General features: G+C 39.4%; 5 protein-coding genes across 6 annotated transcripts in view; 2 read left to right on the top strand and 3 right to left on the bottom strand.

Annotated features, from left to right (window-relative positions):
* CROT (carnitine O-octanoyltransferase) overlaps positions 1–18,777 on the bottom strand; it is a 47,959-nt gene extending 29,182 nt beyond the window's left edge. The window contains exon 1 of the mRNA XM_057432510.1: positions 18,773–18,777. The gene's annotated coding sequence lies outside the window, so the exon portion shown is untranslated. The remainder of the gene's footprint in view (positions 1–18,772) is intronic.
* Positions 375–5,522, top strand: OLAH (oleoyl-ACP hydrolase). Its single transcript, XM_057432519.1, has 6 exons — positions 375–988; positions 2,166–2,304; positions 2,902–3,001; positions 4,022–4,191; positions 5,038–5,126; positions 5,346–5,522. The coding sequence occupies exons 1-6, from the start codon at positions 859–861 to the stop codon at positions 5,477–5,479; spliced, it is 762 nt and encodes a 253-aa protein (XP_057288502.1). The 5' UTR covers positions 375–858; the 3' UTR covers positions 5,480–5,522.
* Positions 5,622–10,735, bottom strand: ACBD7 (acyl-CoA binding domain containing 7). Its single transcript, XM_057432517.1, has 4 exons — positions 10,607–10,735; positions 6,369–6,486; positions 6,197–6,259; positions 5,622–6,110 (listed from the first exon to the last, which is right to left on the bottom strand). The coding sequence occupies exons 1-4, from the start codon at positions 10,616–10,618 to the stop codon at positions 6,037–6,039; spliced, it is 267 nt and encodes an 88-aa protein (XP_057288500.1). The 5' UTR covers positions 10,619–10,735; the 3' UTR covers positions 5,622–6,036.
* Positions 13,069–14,971, top strand: RPP38 (ribonuclease P/MRP subunit p38). The gene is made up of 2 exons (XM_057432516.1): positions 13,069–13,180; positions 13,955–14,971. Exon 2 carries the CDS (start codon positions 13,986–13,988, stop codon positions 14,829–14,831), a length of 846 nt encoding a protein of 281 aa, XP_057288499.1. The 5' UTR covers positions 13,069–13,180; positions 13,955–13,985; the 3' UTR covers positions 14,832–14,971.
* NMT2 (N-myristoyltransferase 2) overlaps positions 15,165–24,657 on the bottom strand; it is a 34,000-nt gene continuing 24,507 nt past the window's right edge. For both annotated transcript variants that reach the window (XM_057432515.1, XM_057432514.1), the window contains exons 9-12: positions 23,676–23,846; positions 20,904–21,071; positions 18,885–19,022; positions 15,165–18,690 (exon numbers count right to left, since the gene is read on the bottom strand). In XM_057432515.1, coding sequence (XP_057288498.1) covers positions 18,670–18,690; positions 18,885–19,022; positions 20,904–21,071; positions 23,676–23,846 — 498 coding nt within the window. In that variant the 3' untranslated portion in view covers positions 15,165–18,669. The remainder of the gene's footprint in view (positions 18,691–18,884; positions 19,023–20,903; positions 21,072–23,675; positions 23,847–24,657) is intronic.

Here is a 24,657-nt window from a genome sequence, read left to right on the forward strand (position 1 = left end):
GGTTTGTGTCTTTTTGTGGGAAAACTGTGTAAATGGAACTAATGGTACTGGAACTAAATGAACCTACCAGAGGGATTCTGTCTTCTGCAGCACTGGTTCCACTATCCTTTAGCTATTTTTAATTGTTTGCCCAGTGATTGTTGATACACTTTTTTTGACTTGTTCTTCTTAGAGTTTCTCTGAAGTGATTCTTAACAAAGTAAACAAACTTTCTAGTTTAGACGTATGTATATGTGAAAATCAAGAAATTGCCACAGCAGCATTAGGGTAGATTTGCTTCTGTCTTGCTTGCATTACATAGTTTTAAAATAGGCATGAATTGCTGCCTATTCTGATCTGGTTGTATTTCTAAAACTTTCTGTGCAGGTAAAAAAGACTGCATGTAGGCATATAGGTGTATTTTATGATGAATCAGCCCTTGCATATAGTGAGCATATGCTACCAATTGTAGGATATCATCTCAATGCTTATATCCACAAATCTAATCAGCAAGAATGGAGGACAAGAAAATCTGGAAAGAAGATTCAGATAGTAAAGACAGTATCTGGTGCTAGAGACAATGCAGTTGGCATATTCAATGCTATTTTTCCTTCTCAGCAAGAAGGAAGGGGTTATAAATCTTGCTTCTGCTGTTACTTCTGTCAGTCAATGAAAATACTAAACCTGCTGTGGTAAAGCTGAATGCGGCTCTTGTTACTCCACCATCTCAAAAAGAATGTAACTGATAGTTGATGTACCACAAGTAGTTTTGATGACAGAAAATATTGCAGCCCATTGTATCAAATTAGACTTCATTTGTTCTACCTGAAAAGTCTTGTTCTAGAATGATGTGTTGTTTTCTTTGGCTTTTTTTAAGGAATGGAGAAGGTGGTTGTTTGTCCATACAAAAGGCCAGATGCTCTCTATAGGTTGATATGCTTTCCATGGGCTGGAAGTGGAGCTTCTCATTTTGCTCATTGGGGCAGCCTCTTCAGCAGTTCAATTGAAGGTTAGTCATTTGTGTGGGTAAAGCAGAAGTTAAGCATGTCTGAAATACATGGTAGCAAATTTTTTTGAATGGACTATGATGTTCTTGATAGCACTGCAATGTTTATCCAGCGGATCTAATCCAGAAAGGAATTCCATTAGGAGCTAGCATTTCCATTAGGGTGCTGTTAAATTTCTGTGCCACCTTGGATCAAATTATACGTTAAAAAGTTGTGAAATTTAGCTGTGAGGATACAAGACTACAGTATGCTTGACTGCTTCAGAAACTATTGGTGTGATTCAGAAACAGCAGTACACTGTCATATTGTTAATATGTTAAAAAAAGGCATCAGCAAAGTCAACAATGAAGATATGAGAACCTAGTTTTAATGTTGAGAGACTGAACAGAAGTTCTTTTATCCAGAGTGTTTGCATGGTTTTACACTTCTTGTATCAAAACTGAAGTTTAAACTGTGGATTTATGACAGTCGACATTAATGGAGACCATTGCCAAGGCAATTGTACCGGTCCTCTAAATGCTTGTATGCTGTGTGCTTTCTGTAAGCAGTTGCACAAGTCACATCAGATTTGCATGGATTTTTTTTTTTTTTCTTCTTAATAAAAAGGGAAGAAAAAGCTTTTTTTCACTGGAACTACTTCCAAACAAGTTACTAAGGAGATGGCCTAGAAACAAATGCAGACACGGATGAATAAAATCAGGGTGCAGCATGCTCTTTCAGAGATGTCTTGTGCAGAAAGGAAGTAAGATGTAGACATTTCTGTCTATGGTATTAGATAGTGGTTTATTCTTTCTCTGCTAAAATACTTTGCATCTGACCCATTACTTCCATGTGAGTTTGGAAGTATGTGTGATGTCAAGAAGATTTTAGAAAACCAACTTTCTTTCCCTCATCTATTAATTCCTTACACTGCAGATTTCTGACCCAAGGCATTTATCAATCAGAACAGTTAGAGAGGCAACATTTGGGAGTAAAGGAAGGGGTGTAAACCTAATCTCTTCACAAGATTAAAAAACAGTAATAGAATAGCAAATACACTGTATCAGCTTTAAGAAAGCTTAATTTAAATAATCTATATATTCTCTAAAATAGATTTAAAAGCTCAATTAAAATGATTGTACTATTTCTATCTGAAATAACTATAATTCTTTTCCCTCCCTTCCTCCACCTCTTCTGCAGTGTCCTCCGTAAACCTTCCTGGAAGAGATTCTCGTCAGGGGGAGCCTTTTGCAAAAGACATGGCACATGTAGTTAATGAAATTTCAAGTGTTTTGTTAAAAGGACTGCAAGAAAAACCATTTGCATTTTTTGGTCACAGGTAAAAATACATACATTTGTAGATACTCCGGTGAAGGAGCTTTATCTTTGAACTCTAGGAATAGATAGTTACTTGCCTTTATTTGCAAAAACTTGAGGAAAATACCCTTCTGCAAAAGCTTTTTGTCAAGTCATCCTAAAACATGCTGTTGATGTCAAAGACTCTTATTACTTCAGGCACAACATCTTCTAAAAACGGCAGTGTTGTGTTTCTTTTTCTTTCTACACTGACAAATTATAATTGTTCTTACTGTTAATATTTGTGTCAGTGCTTGCTCTAAAATGTAGGGGGGTAAACCACACATGAAACACATAGATTGTGAAGATCACTCTGTCACAAGAATTCAAAATAACTGTTCTTACTGCAAATTAAGGAGAATACTAAAAGAGAGACTAAAAAAAGGTCTGATTTGTAAAAGCAGACTGCACAAGAATACACTTCATGTCAATTAGCTAATATGACTATAACTTACATGTCATATGGTTTGAGTAACTGTTCAAGATAGCCCGTTAACACTGAAAGTCAAATGATATTTAAATTTTATGGGGTTTACATATGTTTTTGCTTACTTTGCTTTAATTTCTCTTTTTGCTGCAGCTTTGGATCGTATGTTAGTCTTGCAGTTGCACTACACTTGAAAGAAAAGTATGGACTAGAACCAATCCATCTTTTTTTATCAGGGGCACCCACCCTAAACGTAAGTTTCCGAATTGTTACCAGTATGAAACAAAACAGTAAGTTAGCTACCAAGAGTAAAAATAACATTTTAGAGTATGGAATGTAGAGTGGCTTTAACAGAAAACAATGTTTGCTTCTGAGTCTACGCAGAAAAATTTCTTGTTTTCTTAAAGGAAATTAATTCTGAGGCAGAGAATTTCACATTACAGAGTATTCACTGCTGCTAACCTTAGCCTGGGGAGAACAGTCTCCTTAAACTAATGCCACATTTCTGAATACGGTATTATTTACTAATGGCCTCTTGCTTAATACCGAAATGTAATCAAAACAAAACATGAAGTGGCACTCCCTACTCTGTAACATGTGAAATAGCTGTCTTAACCTAATCTTTTGTAATCCTCCAGCACCAACCCTCCCTCAGTGTATTTGTCTGTTTCTTTCTCTTCACCTGCTTTGTTGGCTTTTTAATCTGTCCTCAGTTTCTGCTGAGGTTCCGGTGGTCTGCTTGTCTTTTCAGGAAAACAACAGTAAAGTGGCTTTTTCCTAGTCTTCCTGTCCTCAGATGGCATTTGCTATTTCCATTCTTCTGTTTCTGGGGCTTCTGAGCAATCCTGAGTACGAGCTAGTACTTGATGGAAGCAACTGTTATTCCTACGCATTTCCATAATCAGTTGGACTCTCTAGTTCTACATCAGTCAGATTTGTGTCCACTGCTAGGCTTTTCTTTCTCTTAAATAGATTATTAGTTATAGTTCAGTTGTGAGAATCAAACTTCAAACAAAATTAATTTAATGGTTACTTGTCTGTGTGAAAGTTTCAGACCTTGAGGGTACTTGGCTCGCTCATAATCCGTATTTTCAGCAAACACAGCCTGCTAAGCTTTTCCAATAAGTGTTTTCTGTGGATGTTAAACTAATCAGCCGTTCATTGTATTTTGGAGACACAGAATCATTGTACTTTTTACTAAAACAACTCTTAATTAAGTTATTATTTAAAGTATGTTATATACAACACTTGATCTGTTTTGTCTGGCTGACAGTCTGAAGCATTTACTTACCTCAAAACCGCACATGGGGTAAAAGATGAAGACCTTCTTGCAAATCTAGAAATTTCAGGAGGAACTCTTTTTGAGGTTCCGCAAAATAAAGACCGTAAGAAACATCTGATAAATACTCTCAAAGAAGACTCTAGAGTACTTCACACATGGTCGTAAGTTTTACAATTTTGTATTACATTTATACTTGTATTTTACAGTTTTATTTCTGTCTGATTCAGGTTTTCATTTTTCTCTGTAATTTGTTCTTGTTTCTGTTACAAAAAAAGAGTATGAAACACTAAACAGTTTTCTCCTTTGTGTGCTTCTAGTAGTTAAGCCCTAGATGAAAACACTGCTTGTTGTAGCAATCACTACTGTTATTACAGAAGTGAACATGTCATGGTAGAATTACAGTTCTACACAGGATCTAAAGGAATATTCTGACCTCTTTTCTGAGGCTAAAAATCTCAACTGATGGTGCCTCAGGATCACTGAATTTAGTATCCTGATCCATGCCTAAGCAGAAGCAAAGAATCCCTGTCTTCTAGGCATCCAGAGCGCAACCAGCTGCTTCTGCCCTAACTGCTGTTCCAAGTGGATGTTACACAACAGCTCATGTAGCTGAGTGGTTAAAGTTTCTTACCTTGGCGAAGACAAGGACACTCTTGGATGTGGGACCCATTTTAGCCATAGGAACCTGATGCTTAATAACGCCCTGAAACATTAGAACTTGAATACAAGCAGAGAACATACTTGTTTATTGTAGATGATAATTTTCATTGCAGATTGAAGCTCCTTTTTTTCCTATTGGGTCATTCTTTCATTAAAGTTTTTAGTAATTGCAGCAGGGTAAGGACCTAAGAATCTTACAGACACAGTAATTCCTTCCGTCGATGTTCTGCACAGTCTAATTCCTGAAGTTTGTTATGTTTTGGAGGAGAAAGTGCTAATTTGTATATGGAAGAAACCTATATTTGGGGTTATTTCATGGAAAGTTTCATACTGCTTTATGTTCACAGTTTTGAGATGGCAGATGGGAATATCCCCTTCTCTTGTGATATTACCTGCTTTAATGGGTCTGAAGATCAGCAAGCACGTGATTTAGAAGGTACTTTGCTTATACTTACACATCTGCCTGTTGTATCAAATCAGTTAATGAAGAGCTTTTCTAGAGTCTTTAAATCAACAAAGCAGTCTCAATGTATGAACCAAACCAGTTGATACAGGATTTAAAATAATTATTAAATAGTAATTTTGAAATTGTTACATAGAATGACTCCAATCGTTAACATTTCTCTGATGTTTCTCATTTAAATATCTTTTTCAGCCTGGCATGATCTAACAAGTGGAGATACTTCCTTCTACAAACTTCCTGGAGGTCACTTTTATCTGCTGGAGCCCTCTAATGAAATTTTCTTGGTAAAACTTATAACAAGATATATAGAACATGCTGGCCTATGAGTATTTCCCTCTGTTTTAATGGCAGACAGTGTAAGATTAGTCCACAGCAATGTACAATTGCATGCAGCTATGCCTAAGAGTTGTTTTGTTCCTCCTGTGTAATCTTTTAGAAGAGGGAGTTTTTTTGATTTTTTTGAAAATAAACATTGGCTTTGGGGCTTAAAAATAAAACAGTTTCCATCATTCTTTTTCCCTCTTCTCATCTTGCATGTGCACAATCCTTTATTTCATTCCATAACCTCATTTCCAAGAAATGACAGCTATGTTATTTTACTTTTAGAGCTTCTCTGTAAATATACTTAATGTAATTTAATACCCACAAAAATCCACAATTCTTACAGGAAGCTTAGTTTATTAGGTTTATTTAGAATAAGATGCAATCTAAAATATAGAGTGGGTATGCAAATACCCTTTACAGTCAACCAGCTTATGATTAAAAGATTTTACTGTTAGACAACACAATAAGGAGTTAAGGAGTTAGTGTTGCATTTTTCTCATCAGCGTTAGTTCATTAGTTACTAAAGGGTTAGTTGTTAGTGGGAATTATTTTGATTATTCTAGATCCCATATTTTTCTACCATTTCTTTTACTTTGGAAATATAGGCTTTCATGGCATCCTCCTTTGATAAACCTGCAAAGGAAAGCAGAGTCATTATCCTTCCATATTTGTCATCCTATAAACATGACTAGATGATGTAAATTTAATTGATGTAACACCTTTTTTCAGGTTCCATGTTTCCCACTTGGCTTTGGCTTTCAAATCTAGCATTCCTGGACATTCTGCCAAAATAAATGTATACCTTTAATTATCATGTAGATTTACATAACATTTGCTTGATTTCATCAAGATATGAGAGTAAATGTGAAGTATATATAGGAATAGGAGTACCAATATTAATATCTCCAACAGTAGCCTGTTTGTATAATCCATATAGTTCCTTCAGTTCTTCATCAGTTGGCCTTGTTTTTAATTTTTTTACATCTTCTGCAGCAGCATTAAAGTCAGCCTGATGGAAAAAAGAAAGTTTTCCTCTCAAGGAGTGTGCTTAAAACATTAAGGACAACACGCACAGTAGTATCATTAGACACTCGCCAATTACTCACTTGGGTTTAGTGGTAAATCTAGGCATTTTCCCATGAAAGATTAATAAAACCATAAGTTATTAGAAAGGGAACCAAGGCTACTTATCTGATGGGTCAGCACCACTATTTGTGAACCTATTTTTTTCCAACAGCTTTACGTCTAAACGCTTGGACCCATTATTGCCTGTCTAGTGTCAAGGTATCTACAAACACACTCATGCAAGCAGTCTATACAATCAACACAGTGTAAATGTCTTTCACAGTCACACTGGGGGTATGAAGACGTTCACTGAACTTTACACCCCAGCAGTGATCTCTAAATCCTTCTGGCCCTGACTGCATAGTGCTGACTTAAGCAGCAGAGCTCAAATACCCTCTGGGGGTTACTTCCTACTTAGTTTCCACTTCTCTGCTGACAGTGAAGTAGGGAACCAACAGTTGGCACAGACGTGCCTGCTATTGCCAGGACCACCTTCAACACCCAACTCAAAACACAGGGGAAAACATTAAATTTGCCCCATTCATCATCATGCAGCCCTCACTCATATCAACCCAAAGCTATAGCCATTATTCTCTCTACATACTAGAATCATAGGATGGTTTGGGTTGGAAGGGACCTTAAAGATCATCTAGTTCCAACCTCCCTGACATGGGCAGGGACACCTTCCACTAGACCAGGTTGCTCAAAGCCCCATCCAACCTGGCCTTGAACACTGCCAGGGATGGGGCAGCCATAACTTCTCTGGGCAACCAGACTGGATGCCAGTGTGTCACCACCCTCATAGTGAAGATTTGCCTAGTATCTAATTTAAAAATGATGAAAACTGTTTTAATTGAAGTAACTGGATTTAGTCAGCTTGTATCAGAATTGAAAATGGATTATATGGATAACAAAAGGTCTTTCTCTTCTTTGCTCTGGATAAAGAAAATGTAAATATTTTCTTCTACAAAGTTTAATGTCAGAAATACAAAACCTCATTATTTGTTTTCCTAAAGGCTAGAAACAGGAGTGCAAGCTTCCTCACCTCAGTTGAAAGAGAAATTGTAAAACATTTCATAAAGTGTCTTCTGCCTCAATTCATCCAAGAGTTTAAATAACATTTGTGGGGTTTGTTTGTCTCCATTTTAAACACAAACTAAAATCTTCATTCCTGAGTTGCAGCTATGTGAGCAGAACCTGTTCTTTGCACTGAAGTAAAATTCAGCATTTCTGACAGCTGCAGGCTCCGAAGCCAGTCCTACCTTTCTGCTCTTGTTTGTAGAACTCAAGCACTCTTGGCTAGGTCTCCCAAATACTTTAACGATACAAACAGTAATAGTTACCTGATGTCCCCCTTAGAAACCTGACAAAGTACAAAATTCCATAGATGGTACCATATAAATAGTCATACTTGTATAAGTATATAAATCTTGGAAAAATCTATGGAGGGTCCCATTTAAAAAGTAGCCATATTAGCAGCTTAGTTATTAAAATTAAATAATAATAAAAGCAAGCATTTTCCCCAAACACTTCAAGTATCATTAAAGCATCTAGTTGTTTCCAGCTAACTAAGCTCAAGGATTTCCTCAAAAGACAACAGTATTTTGAATAGATGTAGAGCATTTATTACGCAGAAGCGCTCAACAAGGAGAAACAAAATTAGCGATGCAACTAACATCATTGAATTAACAATGTCTGAAGGAAACTGTAACTGTACATCTCTGACAGTCCTAAAAGCAAAGCATTTATACTCACTCTGTTGGTATAGATGTATAAAAAGGATGTACGTTTGCTTACCAAAAGAAAATGTGATGGCCCACCACTCTTGAGGTTTCTTTTATAGGTAGAATTTATTAAAATAAGTATTTAATTCTAAATCCAAACACCAGGATTGTGACATTTTTGACTATATCTATCACAGACTCCTACATCACAGACATCTCTTAATACTATCCATACACGTACAAACAAAAGCAGCATTCATGCTCTGTTAACAGCAAGATTAAGACGTGCTATCAATAATAAAACATAACTGAGTTGCCACAATTGATTAAAGTTTAAATAAGTTCTATCTACCTTCACCTTTACACTGTAGCCACTGCTGCATGTGGGCCTCTGCTAGCACTGAAGTACAAGGACCATTCAAGTCAGTGGAAAGCTTCCACATGCTTTGAATTGTTTTCTGGTCTAAACTTCACAGTAAGAATGAACTAGAAGCCTTGCTGGACTTCTACAAGACAAAAATTAACTCAGAAAAAAAGGAAACCAATAATTTTATAAGCTTCTTATCTTCATACACTTATATCCTATCTGGATTTATTGGCAAGTATCACAAGATACTGTTTTAAAAAGATGCAAATGCATATCTTACACAGCAAGAAATACGCAGAAATAAAATGTAAACACTTGTTTCTTCATCTCCCTCTAGCTAATCATTGTGCACACACAATGTTGTTGCTCAGGATTTGCTTGCTTACACAATATATTTAGGAGCAGCCTATCAAAATATAATTTCCTTTTAATCACATGGCAATAAAATTCCCTTTTAACTCCTCAAATCAAAAGCAAAAGTATATATACAGACGTAACATACACACATGCATTAACGGTAAATGCACAAATCATCAGATTATTATCACAGACTCCATTTGTGCAAAGAAAAAAACTTGAATGAATTAATTTATAGCAGAGTATTTTACCAGTTTGCAAAACTTACAAATCTTTTAGAGCCTCCCTGATGGAAACATTGTTCTATTAAATTTGTCTTCACTCCCATACAGTTTGATTCAATGAATTTTTATGGATATGGATGGTAGCTGTCAACCAAAGCCACAGTGGATAGAAAACCTGTATAATGTCTAATGCAGAATGTGTAACATGTCGTAGCATTCAAGCACTGATTTTTATGTGAAAGTGTAACTGTACACAGCAATGGAATGGCAATATCATACTGTACTCAGCTCTTTCCAATGTGATTTATGGCTCATTGCATAATTGTCAAGCTAATAAATTTATGCTCTAGAGTGAATCCAAGGCAGAATAAAACAAACTAATTTCAATGATCACTAATTAAACAAAGTGTTTAATTTGGTGTTATGTTTGGGATTTGATAATTCTGACCCACTGAAGACGCAAGATTCTTCTCCTTTGCTGTAAAACACCACAATGAAACCTCTGTGCCATTCAGTGTAACTGGAGCTCAGAAAAAAATTGCTGAGCTACTGGCAATACTCTCCCTGCATCTAGGTCAGAGCATTATGCTGCTCTTTGCAAAACATGCACGCTAACCAAGCTGAGAGGGACATTATAATGAGACTGGGATAAAGGCACTTGCAAATCTTGAAGTGAAAGGAATAATAGAAAGCCTAATGAAGAAAAACAGTCTAATCCATCAGGGCATGAGCAGGACAAGGGAAGTATTCATCGTCTGCTACAAAGGTAGGAGGCTAAAAGCCAGCAATGGAGATAATTTTCTCAAGAACTATTTAACTCTATAGTCAGAGGCAAGGTAGAAGGAAGTTGTCTCTAGCCAAGAAGGAAAAAAGTAGCAACTTTCCTAACAAAACACAAGCCCATCAAAATGCACCACTCCAAACATGCACACACTCTAAAAATATATGCACAACTCCCTTAAAAATTACGCTTTCCAAATGCACACATACTGCTGCTTCAGTGTTAGAAGCCTCCCTCCTCCTTTTATAGCTAGATCCTAAAAAAATAAATATGTAACTACAAAATGCAGTCCTAGCAAACTCAGCTGCACACACAAAGAAAAACAATTCATGCACTCTAAACAGGTAAAGCTCCAAAAATTACATGACTTCTGCGAGTTCAAAATAAGCAGTATGTCTTTCAGCCTTCACTTGCAAGAAGTAATGCAGTATTTAACTTCCAAAGGCTTAGGTAAATTTCTTGCGCTGCAAGGTAACCTTGAGTTTGCAGTAATAATCCTTATGCTGGAGAAACACCTCTGATCTCCGACACGGCACTGCACAGATGGACAGCACATCCCCCTCCCTCTCCTCTCCTTGTGCCTCTTCCCCAGCAAATGCGAAACTGCTTACCTCGAGAGTCATGATGCTGCGAGGATGCCCGGGGAACAGCCTCCCTCCTTCTCCAGTGGGGATGTAGCGCTTCTGCCCCTTGAGTCCTGTGGTGTGAGCACGGTGGTGGGGACAAGCTCCAAGGAGGGTGTTGGGCTGGGTACCAGTGACCTCAGCTTGCCAGCCACGGCACAGCCACGCTGGCGCAGGACACGGGGGCTTGCTCACACCGCAGGGACAGCTGAGTGGCGACAAGTGCCAGGGAAGGCTTGGTGGGAGCATTAAGCACACACTAGCTTCTTCAGAGAGCTTGAGCTCGCTTCTATACCGCTGAGGATTAGGCTGCCCTCCTAAGAGCAGAGATACAGCAAGGCTTCCAAGCCCTCTCTTTGAAAAAGGAATTTCTTGAGTGATTTAAACCAAAACCAGCCCAGCTATTGCCACTGTTCCTCGGCCACAGCCCCTGCCTGGGACCTTGCATCCTCCAGCTGCAACTCTGAAAAATACGGGGGTCACCTGGGGAACACCACATGCCAGCAGTCACACACACAAAATACATTGAGAATGCTGTTTTTTTCTTTGCTCTGCTAAATGCAGGATTAAAAAAAAGAATATTAACTGATAAACTAACCTACACGGTAACCACTAATGGAAAAAAATCCATCCCCCCCTTACCTGCCAACTCATAAATTACTCATATTCATGCCTCTGTACACTTACAATTCCTTAAACAGGTTTAATCTACATGTATCTGTATAGTATTAAGCTATACTACTACATGCTTCAGCGTTTTAACCCCTATAAACCCAGATAAAAACACAGAAACGGAGTGTGCTCGTACAGATTTGTCACTGGCTCTCGGCAGGTTGTGGGAAACCCTGAGCATAGCTGCCTCTTACCTGTCACCTTACTGTGACAGAATACGATGTATACATGCAGTAGGGCACACATTGAACAGCAGCGACAGACCTCCCTATCGCTGTGAAGTCCCTGTGAAGGGCGTTTTGACTTGGCCATTATTTCATTAGACGATGTACGACAGACCAGATCTATTACCCCTGTAAAGCAATTTATGGTAGCACTCAGAACGAGGAAATGCCGACAGCAGGTTTCTACCATCGGCGCTCCGAGGCCAATGCGCTGTTTGTCTACCCGGTACTGGCTACTGCCCGCCTGCAGCCGGGCCCCGGTGGCTTCGCTCTCCGTCCGTCCGTCCGATCTGCGCGCTCTCCTTCTTCCCGCCCTGCGCAGCCCCTTCTCCGCCCGCTCCCACCCCAGGCCCCGTAGCCGGAGGCGGGGAGCAGCAGCGGCGGATCCCGCCACGCCAGCGCAGCGGCGGGCCGAGGGGCGGAGCTGGGCCGCTCTGGGCGCCGACGCGCTGCAAGCGTCGCCGTATGCGCGGGGAGCGTGCGGGTGGCGAAGGCGTTGGAGGAGGTAGGGGTTGCTTCGCTGCTGCAGGCTGGAGAGGGACGGCTGAGGCCCGGGCACTGGAACGGGCACTGGAACGGGCACGGGAGGACGCCCCGCTCCTGCGGTGGCGGCGCTTTGGTCCTGGTCCGGCCTGCAGCTGATCCGCGGGCAGGCTCGGCCCAGCGGCTCCGGGGAGGCGGGTGGAGGCCGTGGCTCGAGCCGGCCGGTGCGTTTGCAGCGCGATCTGCTGGTGCCGCGTGGTACCCGCGTTCCCGGAGCGGGCGCGCAGGAGGCCTGCGGAGAGGGGCTGGCTCAGGCGGACGCGGCCGAGCGCGGGGTTTGGTCGTTTCTCCCGAGCGCGGGAAGCAGGGGGCCGGGACGGTGGTGCGAGGTGCAGGAGTTCAGCGTGTCTTTATTTCATCGTTGCTTTATTTCCTGTTCTTGCACGCTTATTTTCCTCAGTAGTGCCCATTTTGAAAAGTTAAACTGAAAAATCTCTCGGCTCTTGCTCCTTTCTGAGGTGTAAGTGGCTGTCTTGGCTTGATAACCCTTGCAAAAGGCCATCAGAGCATCCCTAATTGAAAGCTGTTAAAAACGATAATCCTCAGCTCTTTTTTTTTTTTTAACCTATCATAAGCTTCCATTTCCAGTTCAGTCCCATACAAGATTTCTAGTGGTCATTTCCAGTCTACAGCTGCTACCGTGTTTTGGTTGTTGCAACTGTAATGGTAAAGCAAAGGGGATCAGATAACTGCATGGATGATAGCTCCATTAAGGACTAATGAAATAGGTTGGCAGATCTTCCATCCCTGACGGAGCCATTCTGGGTGGCTGGGAGCAGAGGGGAATGGCAGCCCCTCCCTCCCCAGACAGTTTCTCCAGATCCCAGTTCCGGAGGCAAACAGCTGGGATGAATAGAGCATCGCCTGGATGCCCTGCAGGGCACTGCACACGTTCTGAGAGTACTGAGAGGGCACAGTGCTTTGCTGCATTTTGAAATACCTATTCAGTTTCACTGTTCTCTGAAAAGCACTCCTGTGTTTCTGACTCATGGATGACACCATCACAGTTCGCACTGCATTGATAAAAACTCCTGTTTGTAAGCTTGGCTATGCAACACTGAAGATATCACTGACTCAGCAAGGAGATGGTGAATGGTAATCCAAGGAGGAGTGTGGGGCCTTGGTGAGTTATTAGGGACTGTAGTCAGGCCTGCGTTCCTGCTCTGTTACTCAGGACTAGATTAGTCAGATCTGTAACAGTTTTGCTTTCCCTACACCCATTTCATTGAACCTAAAGGCATGGTCTAGGTCACACAAGAGTAAGAGACACGTGAACTTTCTGGAAGCCCACAAAGGATTCCCTTCCTCCATGGAAAGCATAAGTTTATTAGTAAGAGTCTGCAGGTTTCTATCATACCTTCTAAATGCAGACAATAGACATGGATAGACAATGCAAACACAAGACATTGATTATGGAATGAAAAGGCAAAGTTTTAAAAATCCTCAATAAATTCAGGAAGTTGGAGCTTGTTTCATGTTGTGATTCTGCGTTTTTTTGGTTTTGCTGTTTTTCATGTCATTATCCTGCTACAGCGTAGCTGCTCAACAGTGAAAACTGAGTGGTCATTCAGCTTGTATGGTTCTGGGATTTTTTGTTTTGTTTTTTAGAACTATGGCATCTCCATCTGCTCTTGAGCTTCAGAAGGTCTCTTGTACTGGTGGTGCCTTGCTGTCCACTCTGCTGTTTTAATTACTTTTCATTTAAAAGAGGCATCTGCCGTGTGAAATACGTGTTAAAGATCAGCACCGAGCTTATATGAAGGTGGCAGTAATTGCCAGTGTTGCTTTGAGATGTGACATTTCTCTTCTGTGTTCCCAAAAGAAGCTTCTGGTACTGATGTCCGCAGCAACCAGCACAGTATTTGAACTAACATTTACGTCTTTCTTCCCTTCACAGCTAGGGTGGCAAAACACACAAGAGGCTCAGGATGTCTGTAATTCAGCAAGGGACAGCACCACTTCGCAAAGCAAAGAAAGCCACTGTAAAAACATGTCTAGATAACCCCTTTGTTTTAGAGTGGAAAACCATCGATGGTGAAGATATGCATTTTATATTACAGACCTTAGAAGAAAGGATTAAACATACTGGGCTTAAAAAGATTGAGACTCCAAGAGTGAAAAAACGTTCCCTTACAAAAAAACAAATGGAAAGAAAATGTAATGCTGGCACCAGTGAACTCCCTAAGGAAGAGAACGCAGAAGGCCATCGACAAAAAATGGGGTGGACTGACACAAGTATCAGAAGACAGCTTGCTATTGGAGTTAATGAAGTTACAAAAGCATTGGAAAAAGATGAACTTCTTCTCTTGCTGGTGTGCAAGTCTGCAAAGCCTGCTATGATCACATCGCACCTCATTCAGCTGAGTGCAAGTCGAGCCACGCCAGCAGGGCAGGTTCCCCGCCTCAGCGAAACTATTGCACCGCTTCTCGGCTTAACGTCCATTTTAGCACTAGGCTTTAAGAAGCAGTCTGATAAATTTACAGAAGCAATAGCAGCAATAATTCCCAAGATACCAGCTTTGGAAGTGCCATGGTTTCAGTACAGAACTGAAGAATCTGTGGATTTTGCTCATGAAGGTTCTTCAGAAAATGAAGAACCTGAGCAGCTTGCAGAGGTGCTGGGGGATGAGTTTGTGAGCCTGAAGCGGAAGCGTATGGAAAGCAATCTTTCAAATGTAATTTTGCAGCCTATGAAAATCAAGAAACTTGTCCCAAATCCAAATAAGATTAAAAAACCACCTCGCAAAAAGAAGAAAGCCTTTCAGCATAACTGATTTTTTAAATGCAATATGGAGTAGAGCTGTAACTGAACTATCTTGTTAGGCTTTAGGGTGTAAAGCACTTGAATACAAGGTGGACTTGATGTTGCATTCAGTCGAGGTACTTTCTGCTTTAATAAAGAATATTGCTCAAACTTGGGTGCGAGTCTTTACCTGAGAGCAAATATTTCATTTGCAGAGTTAAAATTGATAATATTCTGATGTAACTTAAGAAGTCATAATAAGTACATCTTTGGAATTAATGCAAAGCACTAAACAAATTTTGTGTTTTTATACAGATGAACATGCTTCAAGCAAAACAGATTTAAATATAATTATTCAAACAAGTCAATACCAAAAGTGAAAGTTTATTTAAACAAAGGTCCATGCCAGTATAACTTTTAAAGCTGGTTCAATGCTTGTTTCAAGTAAACAGCACAGTTGGCCTTCCCTTTGGAACTGTCATAGTTTGCTGAACAATAACCTTGTTCTGGTGAAGAACATAGGCAGACTCGACTTCCATAATACCTGGTGTCTCATATGCTGAAGGAACAATATTTTCAAATACAGAACAAACCCCAATTACTAATGCTGCATTTTGAAAGATGAATTCCTTATGCAAGCTATTAACACACACCCTGTGAGAAAAAGTAAGCTAACCTAAACTCCGTTTGATTTCTAAATGGAGTCTATTAATTTCCCAGGAAATTAGATAAGTCATACACTGTTGGGTATAAAGTAGGTGACAGCTGTAACTGCTACAAGACTGAAAACATTCCACATATCTTTTGAGTTTTCTTTAGTTTTACTAGAGACTACAGATAGTTTCCTAATGAGATATTTGTGTTGTAGGAAGGACGGGGAATAGTGCTGCAATTCAGACAATCAAAATAAACAGCCAAGGAACTTACTTGGCACTCTGCAGTTTAAGCAAACATCAGTATGGTATTGCAGAAGAAACACAAAATACCTTGAGTTACTTTGTATTCTTAAAAATGGAATTTACATGTCATATGTTTCAAAAATTTGCTAATCCAAATATCCTGTACCATCAGATACCTAATCTGTATTTTGGTTTTTTTTTAGGCGTGACTTTAGTTCATGATACCAACTACAAATGGAGGCAGTAGCAATGATTCTGTAATCGTGATGCTCTCTTAAGTTTAAACAGAAGTAAGATATTTAATGCCAAAGTTTCTGTCCTCCCTGGCTGAGGGTGGTGAGAAGAGATGAGGGGTCTTTGCCTGGCTTTGTAGTCCTTCATACATAGCCTTTGTTCTGGCTTTTTGTATGCAAAAAACTTGACGGCATGCTAGCACTAGTGTACTTAGCCATGCTAGTTAACTGTAATGTTTGCAAGACAGGGAAGTTTACCGTTCAGATTCAGAAGCAAATGGCACTGTTCTCCCAGAATACAGCATAAGGGTGGCCACACACCTTCCTTCATGTGCAATTACCCCAAGACTAGGGCAGAAAGCCAGGTTCAAGTCTGTCTTTTACCTGGACATATTTGGGCCCATCATGGCCTCAATGCTTTTCCAAACAATAGTGCTGGGGAGGATTTCCCTTCTGATTTCAGAGAAGAGGTCTGGCTATCCCTTCTTCCACTTGCATTTCCATGAAGGGAAGGGAAGGGAAGGCAGTGAGCATATCTTTCACTTGGCATTCAAGATCACCCCTCCAGGTAAGGGAATGTCTGGCCACAACCACTTCTTAGCAACTCAGTACCCTAGCCATGAAGACAGAGCTATGCCCTGCTATCCCACCTCATGCTGCACAGCACCCAGATGAGCTCTGCCTTTTAAAGCTGAAGCAGAACGCACTGAGATTCTTGGTGCACCTTCCTCCTCATCCCAGCAGGCTCCAATGCCAATGTCCAGCCAGGAAGGCACCTTCCTGCCTTTTGGGAATTAAGAACTAAGTCTTTGATGGAGTTGAGATTAAATCCTTCTTGAAACCTCAGATATCATTACCATCAGTTACAGTTTCAGGCACTTAATTCTGCTCAGGCCTCACACAGGGAGTCAAAGCTCCCTCTGCACCATCTGTTAGGAATGCTACTAGCAGACAGCTATCAGAGGGCCAAAGCTGTAGAGCCCAGCTGCACCAGTAGATGTCTGAAAGATCTCCTCTGAAGCCCTTTTGAATTAATGAGGTCCCGAGCTGATGCACACCCAGGGGTCAGACAAACCATGTTCCACCCCTTCCTTTGTTTGAAGGAAGTCAAATGCTTTAATCATAGAGAATAAGGGAAAGTATTTATCACTGTCTCTAGGCAATTCCACAAGAAAAAGAAACCAAACCACAAACCATTCACACATTGGAGAAAGAGTGGGAAGAAAGAAAAACCCCACTGCTGTAAGGAGGTGGGTAGGGCTAGCAGTTACGAAGAACAGACAAAATTTATCTTCATCTAAGTTGATGTTTTCAGGTACAGAATTCAACTTTCAGCAAAATCTGCTTTCAGAATTACAGGCATGTTTAAAAGGAAAGTTTAGACATTTGCATTTCATGAGATATTCATGTCACATTCAAAAGATGCTTACAGCATGGAGGCTTCACTACCACAGTTTGGCACTTTCAGCTAGAACAGTTTCTCACTGCAGACTTCCTCAGTGCTCACGTTACTGCAGCATGCGTGAGCTGAAAGAACTGCTACCATACCTAGCTATGACACTATGCTGGAATGCATATAAAGTGCTTCAGAAGCCACTCTGGTTACTAAGCATTCATGAGGGAATTAACAGCCCCCCCAACAACAAAGATCAGCCCTTCTACATTTCAGGTAGCACAGTATAAAGACTTCCAAGGATTGAGGGTAGAGCGTTTCTCTTCTGCTTACCAGCCACATATATAGCAAAACTTCTTGTTCCAAAGTCGGGATAAAAACACTACCCGGAACAATTTCTGAATACATATTTACAAGATAATTTTCATTAGAATTACAGACTTCATAGGAAATCAAAGTAGACAAAGGAATATGTGCAATTTCGCAGAAGCGTTGAAAACATTCAAACTACAAATATCCTGATAGCACTACTAAAATTCTCAGTTTTACACACAGGCTGATGTTATTCTACTGAGGGAAAACTAAGGTTTTTGTGCCACAACTGTAAATTAAGTACAGTAATGTATTATCATTCCGGCAACATAGATAACACCTGCACTGAACAGTGCGATACTGTTAAATCAATCCACTGATCTATCGAAGATCAAAGTACAAATCTATTTTTATTGATTTGGCAGCGTTGCGTATGGAGAAACAAATGCACTAGTTAAACCAGTACATTGTCATACTGCTCTAGTTACAAAAACATCCAGGACTTCCACTTCCATAGAACTACAAACGTATTGTACTTCATTGTTTTTCCCCCAAATGATGATATCCATGTGAAGTAAATAAGCAAAGATACTCAAGTTTGTATCCTTCATTCTGTTACACTGACAAACATACACCACCACTTAATAAATAGAAATGCAGCAGTTCGTCCACATAATAGCAAATATTTTTGTACCCTAATCCACCACTGAAGTTCAGTTTGTACAAAACAGTCTTTTCTAAAGAGTGGAAAAAAAATACCTTCTTCTCATCAAGGTGCAAGCTAAGCTTTGAAACTTAAATGAATGTGCTTTTATTCTTTTATGGACAATAAAAGTTTCATGGGCCTTCTGATCTATCTGAAAATGCATACATTTGGTCACATATGGATGTCTTCATTGTTTGGGTTTAATGGACTACCTCAGTTATCACTGATGTTGTGCTTTTACTCCTCTTGAACAACACCGTTCCAAGAGTTATGGAGATCAAATTAACTCAAACGATGACCGCAAAGTTCTAGAAACATAAATGTCCTCATTGTAATACAAGACCAACCTAAAGGAAGATGAAAAAGACAGCATTTTAGTACAATTATAGCAATAAATCTAAATAGCATTACTTTTCTGCATGTCAATTACAGATCTTAAATATGACTGATTAAAAAAAGTTATTTTAAAACATTTTGGCCAGTGTAGATTAATGTACCATTTCACCAAAGAGAATTCAGGAGCTGTTTTTTTCTCCCTTACCTTTTCAGATTCCATGCCAGGACACCTCCAGTTATATAAATAATACTGCAAATTTCCATCTCCAATCCCAAACTTGAGCTTTTCCAGGAATGTTTTGTTTTCCATTAAGTCTAGTGCATTGAATACATCAAATCCTTTCTGGCAAGAGCAAAACATTTTTTAAATTTTACCTTTTAAAGTTTCAAATGATACATACAACGCGGCATACAATATCCAAGAGACTAGGCTAATTAAGTGGAAAAAAAGACAAGGGAATAAATCTTGCCTTTTAATTAGGTACACACATAAAGAAATCTTCCCAATAAAAAGTGAAGTATAAGGCACAACTTTTCTCAAAGATTACCTCCAAAAAGGCAGGAATTTTAAAGCCACTTTCAGGGGTAAAGGTCTGAAGAGTCCCTAAAGCATTACCATTATCTTATTCCTATAGATAGGTATTTTTTACAGTCACATACAGTGTTTTGGCACACATGGGCTACTCCAGCTAAAGCTGCATTAATACAGCTTATGGTGTTTTCAGCCAGTTATCATTCTGCTAATGATAAATACTTCATTTCTGTGATTTGGTCCTTTCTGAAATGACGTTCTATTTAGAAGTCAAATCTTCCACATTATTCTCCCTCATGCACCCTCTACCAAGTCCTCTCTTCTTCAGCCTCCAAAATTCACCACTCAAAGAGCCATTCTGCTGCCAGAACAGCCACACAGCCGAGCTACTCACAGCATTCTGTGCAGCAACACAAACATACTCAAATTCCAGCTTACTGTGAACTCTTAACAAGCAACATAGAAATAGAGTCAGTTAAGCCATCACAGTGACAGTCACCATGTACAAATAGCTGAATTTGCTTGGGGTTCTGGATATAAAACTCCATTTGCTTGCAATTAACTGTGAGGGAGTCTGACCTAAGAACCTGAACTCTTAACAGCACAAAGGCATTGTGCCAGCAGGACATTAGGCATGCATGTGACTGCTTTCATGTAGCTTGAAGTCTGAGCAGATACAGCCTTTGCAGACCATCCCTGGCATCATACAGGATCAACACAGAAATCCTGTGCCACATGCAGCACAGACGGCTCTGAATGTGGTCTGCTGGACCACAGCTAGAATTCCTTGCGTTAAGCACTCAATCTGCTAGGTGTAATATCACAAGTAGTGCAGCAGCAACACTTCAGATGGGAGGGGCAAGCTTCAAGCATGAGGAGCCGAAAACATGCCTATGCTCTGCAGCATGTTGGGAATGGTTGCTAGAATGAATACCACGAACTGGATGAAGCCTGTGCAGTGCTGTGAACTGATAGGGCTAAACAGGTCCCTGAGAATTCAGAGTGCTGGGATGTGCATTACTTGCACAGCTCTGTACGATATTGCCACTGGTGTTTGCACTGCAGTCCCATGAAACGCTGATGATTAAGGGCCGAGTATTAAGTTTTCCATCAGACAGCAAGAAACTCTTAAAATTCCTATGTTCAAAAACTTCCATTTATAGTTTCTTCCCTTCCATTCAACTAAACCATCTGTCAGCGTAATTCCATCCATGAAGGTGTGTTTAAAAGCTACAACATAACAGATCTTTACAGGCAGCAATATAAAATGATAAAGCTTGCACAAAAGAACTTCCAGATTTTGTAGAAATAAAAAATAGTTTAAAAAACCCAAAATGTATTTAATAGAACTAATGAAACTATTTTAGTGACACTTTCCATTCTTCTGGTACTTACTGAATACGGTCATGAGTGTGCTCTTGGATTATTTACAGAGCTTACACTATTGAAAACACTCGACCTTCATTCACTTGTCATTCCCTAGCATCGCTCAAAGGAAAAACAAGCATGGCATTTTATACTTTAATATATATATATATTGTATATGTCTCATCAACTGCACTTTGTGCTGTGAACAGTAGAAGAAATCAGAATGCAATGATATGGAAAAATTCCTGCCGGTTCTTACCTTCCCAGCTCTCCTAAGAATACTTTTATGAAAGAAGCAGAAAAAAACCACCCAGCACAACTTACCAATTTAGCTATAATGAGTGCATCATTCATTAAGTCCAAGAGAGGGGTCTCTGTATGAATATTGTAAAAGGAATAGGCAGCTTTGAGGCTTTTATGAACAGGATGGTGCATCACTGTTGACGGTAACGTGTAGAAACTCAGGAAGTCTGTTAAAATACCGTTTGAGCCCTACAAAAAAAAAAGTCAATTAATAAGAAATAACCACTTGGTTATCGGTTAGGCTAACACGACTGTTCTAAGCAAAGTAATAAATACAGCACAGTTCTGTGGTCTGTAAGTATTATGGTGTAACAGGTAATCCTGGCTAAGGTTTGAATAAACTGAATTCTTGCCAAGGATGTATCTATATATCAGAGTGAGACTGAAGCCTGAAATACTCACTTCAGAAAAGGAAATGATTTAGATTTTTCTAGTCTATTACACCAATAACATTTTGACAAGCAGTTGCCAAAGCATTACACTTTGTTTTCCAAGCTTAGCCTAATATCAAAAGAGCACACTTTCAAAAAAAGTACACAAATTTGTTTGCAATTGAAATAATTTTTAAAAGAATGTTTTTTAAAACTGATGTTGTTCACAGTGAAGAGTAATTTTCTCAACTTTCTAATACCAGGGAAAAAATGTACAGTGCTGGTATACAAAGCATAGTTAAATCAGTTCTAGTGACTATTAACCAACTATTAATCCATTTGCTAGACAACTGCTAAAGCACACTGACATTCTATTAAGAACAGCAGCGATCAAAAAAGGTACTTATACAGAAATCTAAAGTATCTTACACAAACTCTCTTCATCTGTCATGCACAGAACACAGTTTAACTACCTGCTGGAGTGTAGATTAGTAGGAAATGGGAAATAATTATTTTTTGTGTTACGACTGACACGCTGAGCACAAGAAAACCTACCCAGATTTTCACTCCTGCTATTCCGATTGGGTCTCCTGATATCTCCAAGAAGATAAGGCAAAGGAGACACACAAATGCTTGTTCTTGCTTGTTTGCTTTGTTTTGAATGATTGGTGCTCACTATTTTGAACTCAATGAAGGACCTCACATGGATCCTTAAATTGATAGTACTTCTACAGTAAAAAGAGAGTTGAACCCACCACATGCAAAAAAGCTATTGTCTCAGAGCAGGTACAGATTCTGTAGTAGAGATAAACTAAAAACAACAGAAAAGTTACTAAGTCCCTCACTAAATTCAGTAAGGACAATAAAAATATTAATTCAGGAATTATATAGTCTATTTTAAGGTTTTAGCTCTGCACACTACAAATATGACTTAAAAATCTGATGCCAACTTCTCCAGGTCACACATGTCTTTAAGCACTAACCAATCTACATTTTGTATAGTGAGAAACTAGTTCAAGACAGAGCACAAAACAAACAAGTGAAGATTGCACTGTTCAGTTAAAATAGCACTGCCAGTGGTACACTCATGGTGATCTAACAGATCACCAGATTTTTCTGCAGTCTTCAACTCACCAACAAAGCCAAAAACCAACCCAGGGAGTGGGGAGTGAAGAAGAGGAAGTGGAGAACGAAGGAGGGACAATAAATTAAATTATACCATGGAAGACTCCAATGAGCACTAGACCCACTGTAAAGAAAGTAGAAAGCTAAGCTTGGGACAATGACAACTGACAAAGCAGGACCTCTCATCTCCATCAGCAGTAAGTTTCTACATTCAGATGAGACTCCTGCACAGATTCAGGCTGCAATGTGCGAACACTGAGCTTCACAACCTGCAGCTTCTGTGAGGAGCTGGTAGGCTGAGGAATGTTGGTGCTGATTATTGTCAAATAACCTTGTCTCTAACCAATATACTATCTAAGTACAATGCCTACAACTGATTTAGTATGGACTCAAAGGGAAGAGTGCCTCTTTCTCCACTAGCTTTACTGCAGCTATTCCAACCATGCCTTGGAGATTTCCAATCCAAATGCTGATCTATTCCTGCACTGCTTATTTTGCAAGAAGTGTTGTGACCAACAGGCTGGAGGGTGGGAGTAGTAGGTTGGGGAGGGAAGAGTAAGTGTTAGGAACAGATGATGCTCTCCATCTTTTTAGTGGACAAAGACTGTAATTTTCAAGATAATTTAACTGCTAGCTGACAACACTCACAACAGCACCAAGGGATGGTTAACTTTTATTTCCCTATTTTACATTTACATGTATATATGTACAGACACACAGACACACTTTTTTACTGGGGAAAAAAAAAAACATTTTACTGAAGCAGACCATCAAAAAACCTAATTACCCCAGCAGGTGCCCCTAAAATGGGGTTTTAAAATAAAGAATTTTGAACTAGTGTATGGCAAAACCAAACACCTGAGAGAATGATATTGAACTCAAACCAAATCCTTATCTCAGTCATTGTGTCACTTTTCCTGTTTTCTAGAAAACAAGATTTGAAGACTGCTGCTTATTATCATGTCATATCTCTATGGAAAAAAAGGACAAATGGAGGTGGAAGGGTTGTTTTTAAAAAGATGTAAAGTCCTTTTCTACAATATTTCCAAGATAGTGATATTTTGAATTTTTAAAATTCTTAGAAATATCCTGTTATAAAAGCTACAGTTTATCACAACTGAACAGTCTCACATTAACAGGATGCAATGCAAAGAACAAAGCTTGGAATCATTGTATCAAGTTCTACCTATAGCACACATCTTTCATACTGTCCGCATTTCAAAAACTTGATGCTGACATGAGCTTTTGTAAGCACCATTCACATACACATTCATCAAGTAGTTAGGGTATGTTTTACCTCTACTACGTAAGTATCAATAATATGATCCCGAGGCAGGAACCAGTGGGCTACCTCTTCTTCATCCATCACAGGAGCAAGATTAAACTGTTTCAAGTAAGTGTTGATTAATTCTTGTACTGCTTTAGTATCCTTTTGTTCCATTGGTCTCAAACCTGAAGTCTTTGTGGCCTTATTGTAACAAAAGAAAAATAGATGTTAAGATGTTGAAAGGAAAACTGCATACACAGCAAAGGCTGAAAGTAGGTTGCAGACTCAATCCATTTGCTATAATGCATTCCTTATTAGCCTACTTTACCCCAGCCACCTAATTCATTATGCTATTTTGCAAACAGCTTTCAATCAGAATTCCCTCTCTTCTAATTATTGAGACAGTTTGGGGCAATTCAATCTTTATATTTCATTACTGAAACAGCTTCTTTTCTCCAGAGAAATAGACGCCATTGCCAACAGCCTAGACTTCACTCATTTTGTATTGTTTAAGGTTTTTTAGGGCAGTCTTTATTTCTTATCTTCTTCTGAACTACCTAGGGCCCAGACACAGAAATAAAATATAAAGCAACTTGTGTATCAGAAATTAATCTGAAGACAAGAACACTTGTGATTCAACCAAAGTCAGATGATAAAGTATAATTAGAAATCACTTTTTTTTTTTAAAGTCCACCTATTATTAATGCTTGCAAACTCCCTCGCTAATTCAACTTTCTATACAGGCACAACTGCTGTTGTGTTAAGAAAGCTCCTCATAACTTCCAAGTGCCCCAAATTAAAAACCTACAGTATTTTAACAAATAAAATTATTTCTATGGCTTTAAACATCAGCAAAGGAAATACTGCTTTCCAGTACTACTACAAGCAAAGGTGATTAAAGCTTTCTCCACAGCTCTTATTAGCTTTCCTGCATGTTTTCTTTTAGAGATGCTAAAGCTTGTTCTCTTCAGAGCTCATTTATCCTGCTTCATCTGTCTGAACTACATACACA

The sequence above is a fragment of the Pezoporus wallicus genome, unplaced genomic scaffold (genome assembly GCF_028554395.1).
Source record: "Pezoporus wallicus isolate ANWC-B61680 ecotype Strahan unplaced genomic scaffold, APGP_CSIRO_Pwel_v1 scaffold_2584, whole genome shotgun sequence".
Classification (NCBI taxonomy): domain Eukaryota; kingdom Metazoa; phylum Chordata; class Aves; order Psittaciformes; family Psittacidae; genus Pezoporus; species Pezoporus wallicus.